Source organism: Mustelus asterias, chromosome 4 (assembly GCF_964213995.1).
Source record: "Mustelus asterias chromosome 4, sMusAst1.hap1.1, whole genome shotgun sequence".
In the NCBI taxonomy this organism is placed as follows: Eukaryota; Metazoa; Chordata; class Chondrichthyes; order Carcharhiniformes; family Triakidae; genus Mustelus; species Mustelus asterias.
The window spans coordinates 1,020,780-1,034,621 of record NC_135804.1 but is presented as its reverse complement, the minus strand read 5'-3'; the positions used below and the strand labels follow the sequence as shown (position 1 = coordinate 1,034,621).

Sequence of the window (13,842 nt, the reverse complement as noted above, 5' to 3'; positions counted from 1 at the left end):
CAAATGGCCAATTTCAGTATTACAGCAACCTATGCTCACTTACCCAAGGGTTGGCCTGCATCAATGGGTGGGGTCCCAGGCGATGCCCTCCATTAGGTGAAAATGGATCTGGTTTGGCTATCAGTGAATAGTTTCCTTTGTCATTTATTCCCGGGTGAATAAACCGACAATTATTTCCCCATGTGCAGTTACCTACAAAACAACAAATTTAAATACTCAAAGGACAGAACAACCAGAACATAGTAGTCACGTTTCAACACAAACCAATGGTGAAGGACTCAATTAATCTTTATTTGTTAATCTATGTGGATATTTAGTAAGGCTTAACGGAGTTAGAATGAATGACATGTCCTCCCCAGCGGGGCAGCGATTTTGAGTGATCAGTGCTCGATGTTGGGCATGTTGACTTGGGACAGTAGCATTCTCAGCTTCAGTAAAATTTGTGGGATCAAGCTCCATACCAGGATTTAAACACCATGTTGACACAGTGTCACTGAACTATTGCAGATTGTGGGACTGCCATTTTTCAGACAAGACATTAAACTGAGACCTTGTTGGGTGGTGACATGGATTTGAAGGAAAGCTGGGAGTTCTCCCAGAGTACTGGCCAACTTTCATCCCACAAATAATAATTTATCTGGTAAATCACTTGCTTACTATTTGTGGGAGACTGATGTACATAACTTGGCAGCAGTTTTTATATAACATGTGAATAGAACTGGCTGCAAAGCACATTGGGCTTTGAAGGTGTGAAAGATGCTATACCAATGCAAGATCCTTCTTTCTTCACCTCAGCAACATTCTCCAGTCCTATGTCCCAGCTATAACCTCTTCTCATCAAACCCTGGCCACATGTGCTCCTGCTCTATCCTCTCGCAGAGCAGGGAGAGCAAGATATTGCTGTGCTCTGAAATTCTCCCTCCTTATCTCAACCTTGCTGCATTTCTCCATAGCGTATTCAAAAAATAAACCCTCATTACCTTCTTTTGGAAGCGATGTTAAAACGGAGGCCTTGTTTGGTGGTTCCAATTGGGCTATTTGAAGAAAAGCAAGGTATTCTCCAAGTATCACCTTTAATTTAAAGATACATCAAGCCTCAAAGTCTTTTAATTTTGGATAAGGATTGTGATGTTAATAATTAAAAATAAGGAACTCAGATTGGATTCCAATCATCTACATTCCAATCTGTATCCAGGCTGTACTGTTTGAATGCATCACCGATGACACTGTCCATTTTAGACATTGCTTGTTGTCTGATGATGAAGGGTGTGAATTTGAAAAGTGCCGTCTCCTTTATGCTTCCCTGCTAATTGGTCTTCACCATAGGGTCACGTCATGGTTATAACAATCACAGCTGTCACCATCATCGACTCAGTTAGTCCTGTCTATCAAAATGGCGACCGTAGACACAGTCGTCTAATTAGGAAGCAATCATTTTATCTATTGATGGACAAATTTTTGTAATCCTTTCCAGCTTTCACCATATATTTTTATACATATATAAAAAGCATTACTGCCCTAGGCCATGAACAGGATAAGATCACCAATACCTCAGGATTGTTCTGGAATTTCCAGGAATTAAAGATTCATCTCTTAGATACTACTGCGAGCAACCCTGGCAGAAAATCATAGGGGATTTTTTTTAAATTAGTTTTTTTCTCCTCCCTATTTTCTTTGAAAACTATTTCCCTTTGCTTGAGTTGAGAACTAGAGCACTATTCATGGCTTCAGATTAAGGGGTTGGCCATTTAGAATGCAGATGAGGAAGAATTTGCTCACCGAGAAGTTTGTGAATCTTAGGAATTCTCAACCCCAAAAGGCTGTGGACACTAAAGTCATCGAGTATATTCAATCCTGAGATTGAAATATTTTTGGATGCTCAAGGAATCAAGGGATATGGGGATTGGGTGGGAAAGTGGAATTAAGGTCAAAGATAAGGCATGATTATACGGAATAACGGAACAGACTCGAGGCAGAATGGCCTAATCCAGCTACTGTTTATATTTTTATATCACATGTTCGCCTAAATCTTCTTAAACTCTTGCTCACAATAATTTTGTTGCTTCACATTGACGTACTTTAGTTAATTTTTCCACATCACAGAACCTCAACAAAAGCAAACTATAGTTCAGTGGGTTGAATTTTTAAGTAATTAAAGGTCCAAGGTGAGAGGGGGAATGTTTAAGGGAGATGTGCGGGGGGAAGTTTTTCATGCAGAGAGTGGTGGGTGCGTGGAACGCGCTGCCAGAGGAGGTGGTGGAAGCAGGCACGTTAGCAATATTTAAGAGGATGGGCACATGAATAGGGAAGAAATAGAGGGATACGGACCGAGTAAGGTTTTTTTTAGTTTAGTGAGAGCATCATGATCAGCACAGGGTTGGAGGGCCGAAAGGCCTGTTCCTATGCTGTACTTTTCTTTGTATATTTTCTTTGTATATCTTTGTGTCATCTTTGGTGATCTGGACGCCTCAAAACTTGAAACACTCGACCATTTCCACATCACTCCGTTGATGTCCTCCACTACGCTTCCTGAAGTCAATGACTATCTCCTTCGTTTTGTTGACATCGAGGGAGAGATTCTTGTCGTCACACCAGTTCACCAGATTCTCTATCTCGTTCCTGTGCTCTGTCTCATCGTTGTTTGAGATCCGACCCACAACGGTGGTGTCGTCAGCAAACTTGAAAATCGAGTTGTAGAGGAATTTGGCCACACAGTCACAGGCATATAGTCGGGGGCTGTGGACACAGCTTTGTGGGACACCGGTGTTGAGGATGATCATGGAGCTGTTGTTGCCGATCCTTACTGATTGTGGTCTGTGGGTTAGGAAGTCTAAGATCTGGTCAGAGAGGGAGGAGCCCTGTGACGATTGGAGAGGGAGACAGGACCTTGTTGCCCGTGAACGCAAGACACTTCAACACTGATGTCACTGCCCTGCAAGAGACCCAGAGAGCAGGCAAAGAGCAGCTGAGGAAAGGTGGCAGTAGTTATACCTTCTTATGGAGAAGAAAACTCGACAATCAGCCCAAGACACACAAAATTGGATTTGCCATCAAGAAAGAACTCGTCAACTGACTCTCAAGGGCTCCTGGTCAACTACAACGAGCACCTCAAGATCCTCTGTCTACAACTTGCCAAAAACCAGCAGGAAACGGGGTCGTGGGTGCCTATGTCCCAACCCTTGATGCCAATGATGAGTCCAAAGAAGGCTTCTACTCCACCTTGGACACCATACGCCCCAACATTTCAAAGAAGATTACTCTCCTTGGGGACTTCAAGGCCAGTGTTAAAAAAGGAATCCCAACTCTGGAAAGGAACCATTGGAAAGGAGGAGTTGGGACTTGCAACTCCAATGGGGTTCTCCTGCTCACCAAATAGGCAGAACACCAGCTTGTCATCCCTAACACAACGTTCCGTCAAAAACAAGTTCAAGACTTCCTGGAGACATCCACAATCAAAGCTTTGTTACAGGATTCGACTTCATCATCGTCCAATCGTGAGACTAAAAGGATGCCCTCATCACCGAAGCGGTGATCAGTGCTGAAGACTGCTGGACAGTCCACTGGCTCATCCACTCCTCTATCTCCAAACTTCACCAGAAGCAGCACAAGATGAAGAACAGCTCAGAAAAAAAATCAACATTCAGCGGCTTCAAGAGCCAAGCAGGCTAGTGAATGTCCAACAATGTCTTCACCAAAATCTCCAAAGCGTTCATTCTAATGGAATGGAGGAAAACTGGCAAGAGTTGATGGCAGCCATCATCTTAAGTGAAGAAACATCAGCTGCAAGATCAGGAAACACCAAGACTGTTTTGACAAGAACGACTACACCATCCAAGGCCTCATCAACAAGAAGGGTGGCACAGTGGTTAGCACTGCTGCCTCATAGCGCCAGGGACCCGGGTTCAATTCTGGCCTTGGGTGGCTGTGTGGAATTTGCGCATTCTCCCAGTGTCTGCATGGGTTTCCTCCGGGTGCTCTGGTTTCCTCCCACAGTCCAAAGGTGTGCAGGTTAGGTGAATTGGCCATGCTAAATTGCCCCTTAGTGCCCCAAGGTGTGTAGGTTTGAGGGAATAGCAGGGTAAATATGTGGGGTTACGGGGATAGGGCCTGAGTACAATGCTCTGTCGGAGAGATGGTGCAGACTTGATGGGCCAAATGACTTCGTTCTTCACTATAGGGATTCCATGAAGAGGAAAGATCTCACACCTGGCAAAACAACATAACCAGCAAGGCAAAGAGGAGAGCTCACCAATCAGCTAAGGCAGAGGTACAAAAAAGAACTAGGGAAGTCAAGAACCAATGGTGGACTGAGAAAGTTAAGGAGCTGCAACTCCAGGCCGACAAGCACGATACCTGGGGCTTCTTCAGTGCCACCAGTGCAATATATAAGGTCCAAGCACCCTAGGCCTCAAATGAGTGCAAAGTAAGGATTGGAAAAAACACTTCAAAGAAATCTCAAGCTGTGATACAATCATAGACGAGGACGTGTTTAAGGAAATTCAGCAACTTCTCAAAGATGATCTTGGATTCCCACCAAACGCAGATGAAGTTGAAGCCATCATTAAAAGGTGAAGAATGGAAAGGCCGCAGGTATGGACAGTATTCCAGCAGAGATTTTCAAACCTGGAGAAGTCGTCATCGCCATCAGCTTTTCCTGAAAATCTGGGAGAGAAGAAGAAATTCCTGCTGAGCTCAGGGATGCCGTCATCGCCACTATCTTCAAGAAGGGAAACAAAAGCAGGGCTGTGAGAAGGACTGAGGAATCTCCCTACTTCCCATCGCCAGGAAAATCATTGCCCGAACCCTCACTATTCACCTCCTCCCAGTCTCTGAAATAATCCTTCCGGAAAGCCAGCGTGGCTTCCAACCAAACCGTGGAACAACAGACATGATTTTCACTGCTCGACAACTTCAACAGAAATGCCAGGAACAACACCAATACTCGACATGGCCTTCATCAATCTGACCAAGGCCTTCAACTCACTCAGTCGGGAAGTGCTGTGGAAGACCCTGTCAAAGGCTGGCTGTCCAGAGAAATTCATCAACATCCTCTAACGACTTCACATCAAGATGTCAGTGACAGTCCTCACATTTGGCAATAAGATAGAAACCTTCGAGATTAAAACTGGAGTCAAGCGGGGATGTGTCATTGCCCTCACTCTTTTCTCCATCTTCATCACCACCATAAAGTAAAGTTTATTTATTGGTCACAAGTAAGGCTTATATTAATACTGCAATGAAGTTACCGTGAAATTCCCCCAGTCGCCACACTCCAGCGCCTGTTCAGGTCAATGCACCTAACCAGCGCGTCTTTCAGACTGTGGGAGGAAACTGGAGCACCCGGAGGAAACCCACACAGACACGGGAGAATGTGCAAACTCCACAGAGACAGTGACCCAAGCCGGGAATCGAACCCGGGTCCTTGGCGCTGTGAGGCAGCTGTGCTAACCACTGTGCTACCGTGCCGCCCATACCTAAACATAAATTCAATAAGAGCATCCATATGAGGGGAGGTGATGTGCAAACTTCAAGAAGGTACCTGAATGCAGATTCTAATTCCCACAAACACTGACTAATTATTCTAGCTCCAATCCTTCAAACTCGGTGATTACCTTTAATGTAGAATCTGCAGATGGGCTTTGGTCGGACTTTTCTCTCGTTGGGATCTTTTACTTCGCCTTCCTCAAGGTCATCATCCTAGTAACAGGTTAAAAAAGGAGGCAGAGTGTAAATACCAAATACAACTGGCATTAGCAGTCCTGGAGTAGCAGCCAATGTTGGAAGCAGGCAAGGCCAAGTTCAAGATTGATTATGACATTCACAGCTGGACAATTTACCAAAGCATGTTCTAGGTTTGCTCACCAGTAATGACACTGGGTTCCAATATATTATCACAATAGTTCACATCCCCAATGTTTGAAGATGACAGCTTGTGCAAACTTTTTATTTCCTCAAATTACTTACACCTCTGTATAATTTCTCAAACAATAGTGATCGAATGTTTTATATAAATGGTATAATATAGTAACATAGATCATTCGGTTCACATGAATAGGACTCATAGAAATCATAGAAACCCTACAGTACAGAAAGAGGCCATTCGGCCCATCGAGTCTGCACTGACCACAAACCCACCCAGGCCCTATCCCCATATCCCTACATATTTACCCACTAATCCCTCTAACCTACGCATCTCAGGACACTAAGGGCAATTTTTAGCATAGTCAATCAACCTAACCCTAACCAGATGACTCATTTCATCTGAGATACAAATAGTAAAATCTGAACAAGACACATCATTAATGGGAGCAACCATCTGATTTTATAAAAGTAACTTCAGTGGCTCAGGAATTTCAACTGTACTTCCCTACCAGAAGTTAGTAGGATCGTGTGTATTGGTGGAAGGGCTGGGCTGGATGTAATTGATCCAATAGCACAGTTTTGAACAGCAGGGGAGCGAACCCAACCTCTTGGCTGATATTTATATCATACAATCCTATGAGTTGTGACAGTGCCGAAGGGGGCCATTCAGTCCACTGTGTCCATGATGGCTCTCAATGGGCAATTCACCTAGTGCCACTCCCCCACCTTCTCTCCATGGCCCTGCACGTTATTCCTTTTCAGATAATAATCCAATTCCCGCCTGAATGCCTTGATTGAACCCACTTCCAGCACACACAGTGTATTCAAGATCTTAGCCATTTGCTGTGAAAATGTTTTTCCTCATGTCTCCATTGCTTCTTTTATCAGTTTAAATCTGTGCTGTCTTCTTGATTATTTCACTAGTGAGAATTTTTTCCCAATCTACTCTGCCCAGACCCCTTATGATTTTGAATAGCTCGATCAAATTTCCTCTCATCCTCCTCTTCTCCAAGGAAAGCCGTCCTAACTTCTCCAATCTATCTTCTTAACTGAAGTTCCTTATCTCTGGACCATTTCACCAATGTCTCCACATCCTCCCTCCAGTTGAGGCTGAACTAATGTTTTATACAAGTTTATCATAACCTCCTCGCTCTTGTACTCTATGCCCCTACTAATAAAATCTTTCGGCATGCCCTGCCAGCTTCAATGACTTATGCACCTGTACATCCAGGTCCCTATGCTCCTGCACTCCCTTTAGAATTGTACCTGCTTTTCTATACTGTCTCTACTGTCTCCCCATGTTTTTTTTTATTCATTTGTGGGACATGGGTGTCACTGGCTGGCCAGCATTCATTGCCCATCCCGAGTTGCCCTTGAGAAGATGGTGGTGAGCTGCCTTTTTGAATCGCTGCAGTCCACGTGCTGTGGCTTGACCCATTATGCCATCAGGGAGGGAATTCCAGGATAAAAGCAAATTACTGCGGATGCTGAAATCTGAAACCAAAAGAGAAAATGCTGGAAAATCTCAGCAGGTCTGGCAGCATCTGTAAGGAGAATGCCAGGATTTTGACCCAGCGACTGCAAAGGAATGGCGACATATTTCCAAGTCAGGATGGTGAGTGGCTTGGAGGGGAACTTGCAGGTGGTGGTGTTCCCATGTATCTGCTGCCCTTGTCCTCCTAGATGGAAGTGGTTGTGGGTTTGGAAGGTGCTGTCTAAGGATCTTTGGTGAATTGCTGCAGTGCATCTTGTAGATAGTACACACTGCTGCTACTGAGCGTCGGTGGTGGAGGGATTGAATGTTTGTAGATGTGGTGCCAATCAAGCGGGCTGCTTTGTCCTGGATGGTGTCGAGCTTCTTGAGTGTTGTTGGAGCTGCACCCATCCAGGTAAGTGGGGAATATTCCATCACACTCTTGACTTGTGCCCTGTAGATGATGGATAGACTTTGGGGAGTCTATCTACCAAAATGAATCAGTTCATATTTCCATGTATTGAACTGAATCTGCCACTTGATAGCCCACTCCATCAACTTGTCTGTGTTCTTTTCATAGATTCATAGAAGATAGGAGGAGGCCATTTGGCCCTCCAAGCCTGCTCCACCATTCATTACAATCATGGCTGATCATCCAACTCAATATCCTAATCCTGCTTTCTCTCTGCTCCCCGGGGAGCATAACCTTTGATTCCATTCACCCCAAGTGCTATATCTGGGGCTTTGTGTATAAAGATTTGCAGGTCATGCTGCAACTGTACAGAACCTTAGTAAGGCCTCAATTGGAATATTGTGTACAATTCTGGTCACCACACTACCAGAAGGATGTGGATGCTTTGGAGAGAGTACAGATGAGGTTTACTAGGATGTTGCCTGGTCTGGAGGGCATTAGCTATGAGGAGAGTTTGGATAAACTCGGTTGTTCTCAACGGAGGTTGAGGGGAGACCTGATAGAGATTTACAAGATTATGAGTGGCATGGACAGAGTGGATAGTCAGATGCTCTTTCTTGGAGTAGAAAAGTCAAGTACTAGACGACACAGTTTAGAACATAGAACATAGAACATTACAGCGCAGAACAGGCCCTTCGGCCCACGATGTTGCACCGACCAGTTAAAAAAAAACTGTGACCCTCCAACCTAAACCAATTTCTTTTCGTCCATGAACCTATCTACGGATCTCTTAAACGCCCCCAAACTAGGCGCATTTACTACTGATGCTGGCAGGGCATTCCAATCCCTCACCACCCTCTGGGTAAAGAACCTACCCCTGACATCGGTTCTATAACTACCCCCCCTCAATTTAAAGCCATGCCCCCTCGTGCTGGATTTCTCCATCAGAGGAAAAAGGCTATCACTATCCACCCTATCTAAACCTCTAATCATCTTATATGTTTCAATAAGATCCCCTCTTAGCCGCCGCCTTTCCAGCGAAAACAATCCCAAATCCCTCAGCCTCTCCTCATAGGATCTCCCCTCCATACCAGGCAACATCCTGGTAAACCTCCTCTGCACCCTCTCCAAAGCCTCCACATCCTTCCTGTAATGTGGGGACCAGAACTGCACACAGTACTCCAAGTGCGGCCGCACCAGAGTTGTGTACAGTTGCAACATAACGCTACGACTCCTAAATTCAATCCCCCTACCAATAAACGCCAAGACACCATATGCCTTCTTAACAACCTTATCTACTTGATTCCCAACTTTCAGGGATCTATGCACACATACACCTAGATCCCTCTGCTCCTCCACACTATTCAAAGTCCTCCCGTTAGCCCTATACTCAACACATCTGTTATTCCTACCAAAGTGAATTACCTCACACTTCTCCGCATTAAACTCCATCCGCCACCTCTCGGCCCAACTTTGCAACCTGTCTAAGTCTTCCTGCAAACTACGACACCCTTCCTCACTGTCTACCACACCACTGACTTTGGTGTCATCAGCAAATTTGCTAATCCACCCAACTATACCCTCATCCAGATCATTAATAAATATTACAAACAGCAGTGGCCCCAAAACAGATCCCTGAGGTACACCACTTGTAACCGCACTCCATGATGAATATTTACTATCAACCACCACCCTCTGTTTCCTATCCGCTAGCCAATTCCTGATCCAATTTCCTAGATCACCCCCAATCCCATACATCTGCATTTTCTGCAGAAGCCTACCATGGTGAACCTTATCAAACGCCTTACTAAAATCCATATATACCACGTCCACTGCCTTGCCCCCATCCACCACCTTTAAGGTGCATGGGGAAAAGTTTAGTAGAGATGTGCGAGGCAAGTTTTTTTTACAGAGAGTGGTGAATGTCTGGAACACACTGCCCAGAGAAGTAGTGAGAGCAGGTACGATAGCGGCATTTATGGGGCAACTAGACGAATACATGAATAGAAGGATATGGACTCTAAGTGCATTCGGTTTTAGTTTAGGCAGGCACATGTCTGGAGGGCTGAAGGGCCAGTTCCTGTGCTGTACTTTTTTGTTCTTTTTTTGTCCTTGTTCTAGTCGCCTCTTGAATACATTCCATGTTTTGGCATCAACTACTTCCTGTGGTAATGAATTCCACAGGCTCACCACTTTTTGGGTGAAGAAACATCTAAATGGTCTACCCCGATTCCTCAGACTGCAACCCCTGGTTCTGGACACCCCTGCCATCGGGAATATCCTACCTGCATTCACCCTGTCTAATCCTGTTAGAATTTTATAAATTTCAATGAGATCCCCCCTTCATTCATCTGAACACCAGCGGAAGCAATCCTAACCTAGTCAATCTCCCCTCATACATCATTTGAAGTTCTACACTGCTCTCTTCAGGGCTCACAATGCTTCCAAGTTTTGTATCAGCTGCAAATTTTGAAATCATGTCCAATACACCAAGGTCTAGGTCAATATATATCAGAAAGAGCAAGGGTCCCAACACTGATCCCTGGACAACGCTCTACAAGCCATACTTCTGTCCAAAGAACATCCCCATTAGCCATTACTCTTTGTTTTCTGTCATTCAGCCAAACCCATATCCATGCTGCTACTGTCCTTTTAGTTCCATGAACTCTAACTCTGCTCATGGGTCTGTTGTGTGGAAACGTATCAAATACCTATTCGAAGTCCATCTACATCACATCAACTGCATTAAACCCACTCTATTACCTCCTGAAAAACCACCAGCAAGTTAGTTAAACACATCACACAAACAGATTTACGCCATTATCACATTACTGTTTGTGGAAGTTTGCTGTGCACAGATTGGCTGCCAGACTTCCTACTTTACAACAATAACTACACTACAGAAGTACTTCATTGACTCTAAAACAAAATTTAAAGTTTTAAAGTTTATTTATTAGTGTCACGAGTAGATTTACATTACACTGCAATGAAACTACTGAGAAAACCCCCTAGTTGCCACGCTCAGTATACCCGAACCGCCTTTTTGGGTGATAGTGAGGGAGAATTTAGCATGGCCAATCCACCTAACCAGCACATCTTTCGGACTTTTAAGATGTCCAGTGCGCAGAATAGGCACTATCTAAATATATGTTTTCTTTAAAATTCACACTTCATGTATCCAAATTGACTCATTAATTGAACCAGCAGTTCTCAACACAGCACAATACATGCATTTATAGTGTCATAAGTTGTTGCATGAATAGACTTGCTGATAGAATAAAGGGACAGTGATAAAGAAGTGTAGGAGCATTGGTCAGAAGTTGATTGAGGAACAGGAAGTAATGGTTAATAATTTTTCAGACCAAATTATACAGAATGATGTCTCTCAGTGGTCATTGTTGGACAACTGTTCATCATATATGCATATAATTTAGATGCGAGTAACAAGGACATATGGGTAAATTTCCAACTTCTACGTGGGCGGAAACCTGTGCTGTAGATCAATTGTCTGTTGTAGAAAATGCTCAGTTTGCATTTCCAAATCACAGGGTTTCTATAACAGATGTTAATCTGCAATGCCAGACATCAAAATGAAAATCTACCCCGCAATATTAATTATTGCAAATGAAACTAAAATGCAGTTAAAAGGCAATCAAAGGACAGGAGATCAGATAAACAGAAGTCAAATCAATTTTAATGCTGAGGGGGGTTAGGTATGTTATGAATGAAAGAAGAGGACAGACAAATGTTAAAAACTTAAAAGCAGAGAATCCTGTTTTTCTTAATTACATAATAGACTAAAAGGACAACTGTCACAGCACACTTGTCAACTTACTGCAAAAAACATTATGGAGGCATGAGAGGGTGCAGAAGAGATTCACTAAGATAACACAAAGATAAATAGCACAAAAACAAAATGTAAACAAGATGCAGAAAGAGCAAAAGAATTGGGATTATGTGGATAGCTCTTTCAGTGAGTTGAAAGACATTATGGGCTGAATGTTTCATCCTGCGCTGGGCATTTCTGTGAATCTAAATATTTACCTACATGCTTATTCAAAGCTATTACAGATATTGCTCCACCAGTTTCTGATAGGAGGAACTTCAGTGTTCCAATTACCACCAAAAAATTTTCCCAGGCTCAAAATTTCAAATTTATGCCTTTTAGGTAAGACCAAAGACAAAGGCCATTCAGCCCATTGAGTCTGTTCTGCCATTCAATGAGACCATGACTGATCTGATATGCTAATCAACTTCACTTTCCCACCTTATTCCCGTAACCCTTGATTCATCTACAGATTAAAAATCTATCTCAGCCTTGAACATACTTAATGACCCAGCCTCCACAGTAAAGAATTTCATAGATTCACAGCCACAGAAGAAATTCCTCCTCATCACTGCCTTAAATGGGTGATCTTTCACTGAGATTTTGCCCTTTGGTCCTGGACTCCCCCACAAGGTAAAATAATCTCAGCATCCATCCTTTCGAGCCCCAAGAATTCTTTATGTCTCAATAAGGTTACCTCTTATCCTTCTAAATGCCAGTGAGTAGAGCCCCAAGCTACTCAACCTCTCCTCATAAGAAAATCCCTCCCTACCCACGATCAACCTAGTGAACCTTCTCTGGACTGCCTTCAATGCCAGTATATCTTTCCTTAGATAAGGGGATCAAAACTGTTCACAGTATTCCAGGTGTTATCTAACTAGTGCCTTTTATAGTTTTTGCAAGACTTCCCTGTTTTTATATTCCATTCCCTTTGAAATAGAGGCCAAAATTTCATTTGCCCAATCAACACGAAGAACTTGCATGCTAATTTTTTGAGATTTATGCACGAGGATCCCCAATCCCTGTGCTGCAGCTTCCTGCAGTCCTTCTCCTTTAGATAATGTTCAGCTCCTTTATTCTTCCTACCAAAGTGCGTAATTTCACATTTTCCTACATTATACTCCATTTGCCAAGTTTTGCCCACTCACATAACTTGTCTAAATCCGTCTGTAAACTCTGAGCCATCCTCACCACTTGCCTTCCCATCTATTTTGTATGATCAGCAAACTTGGCATTCTTACATTCGCTTCCCTCGTCCAACTCATTAATATATATGTAAATAATTGTGGATCCAGCAGTGATCCCAGAGACACTCCACTCGTTATAGAGGATGTCATCCTGAAAATGCCCCTCTGGGATCATGTACAACTCAGAACTTGTTGGCCATGGAAGGAGCGTTCATGACACAGTTCAAGGAGCTGATAACCAGCTCTGGAATCCTTCCACTACTGCCCACTACTCCCCAAAGGGAAAAACAGTGCGAGTGTGTGGACCTGTGAGGTACCAGAAGGGGGAGGAGCAGTGGCAGCATAAGTGAAGAGAAAGAGAAAACAACAGACAGAATGTGGACCCGAGCAGCTGGAGGTAGAATGGCAATGGCAGCATACACTGAGCAAAAAAAACAAAGAACTTTTTAAAATTCCTTCATAGCATGTTATCCATCTCTAATATCACAGGTCAGCAGGCAAGTAATTAAATGCTTAGTGTTAACATTGTCTTTTTTCTCTCTAACGTATGGCAATGGATGAAACTAAGAAATTTAGTTGCTGGTCTAATAATTGGTTACTTTAGTAACCAATAAGTAGACTTGAGTCTTATTTCTGGCTAGTTTAAACAGTAGATGAATACAGGGATGGCTGGCCATTTCAGTACCGAATGCACATCGTGGGGGAATTCCAGGACGTTTCTTCTGGAGGAGCATGAGCTCTGAGTTTCAGAACCGGAGCAGCAGCTGACATCATTGCATTGTACCACAAGGCTGAAAGCTACATTGCTTGAGGTGGTCACTGTTCAATTTATTCAGCCCTCATTGACAGTCAGCAGTCACTCATTCACGCTCTACTTTTAAGTTTATCAGCAACAGCATATGTATCGCACCTTTAACATTATAACGGTCTCATGGTGCTTCACAACAGCATTTTAAAACAGGTAATCCACCAAATCATAAAAGTAATATTAGGGCAAAAAGGGAACACGAAATATCCTTGGCAGACAGGATTATGGAGAATCCCAAGGCATTTTATACATACGTTAGGAACAAGAGGGTTG

General features: G+C 43.5%; 1 protein-coding gene across 6 annotated transcripts in view; it reads right to left on the bottom strand.

Annotated features, from left to right (window-relative positions):
• The window catches only part of zc3h18 (zinc finger CCCH-type containing 18), a 201,761-nt gene that overhangs the window by 155,775 nt on the left and 32,144 nt on the right, over nt 1–13,842 (bottom strand). For all 6 annotated transcript variants that reach the window (XM_078210460.1, XM_078210461.1, XM_078210458.1 and 3 more), the window contains exons 3-4: nt 5,613–5,697; nt 44–192 (exon numbers count right to left, since the gene is read on the bottom strand). In XM_078210460.1, coding sequence (XP_078066586.1) covers nt 44–192; nt 5,613–5,697 — 234 coding nt within the window. The remainder of the gene's footprint in view (nt 1–43; nt 193–5,612; nt 5,698–13,842) is intronic.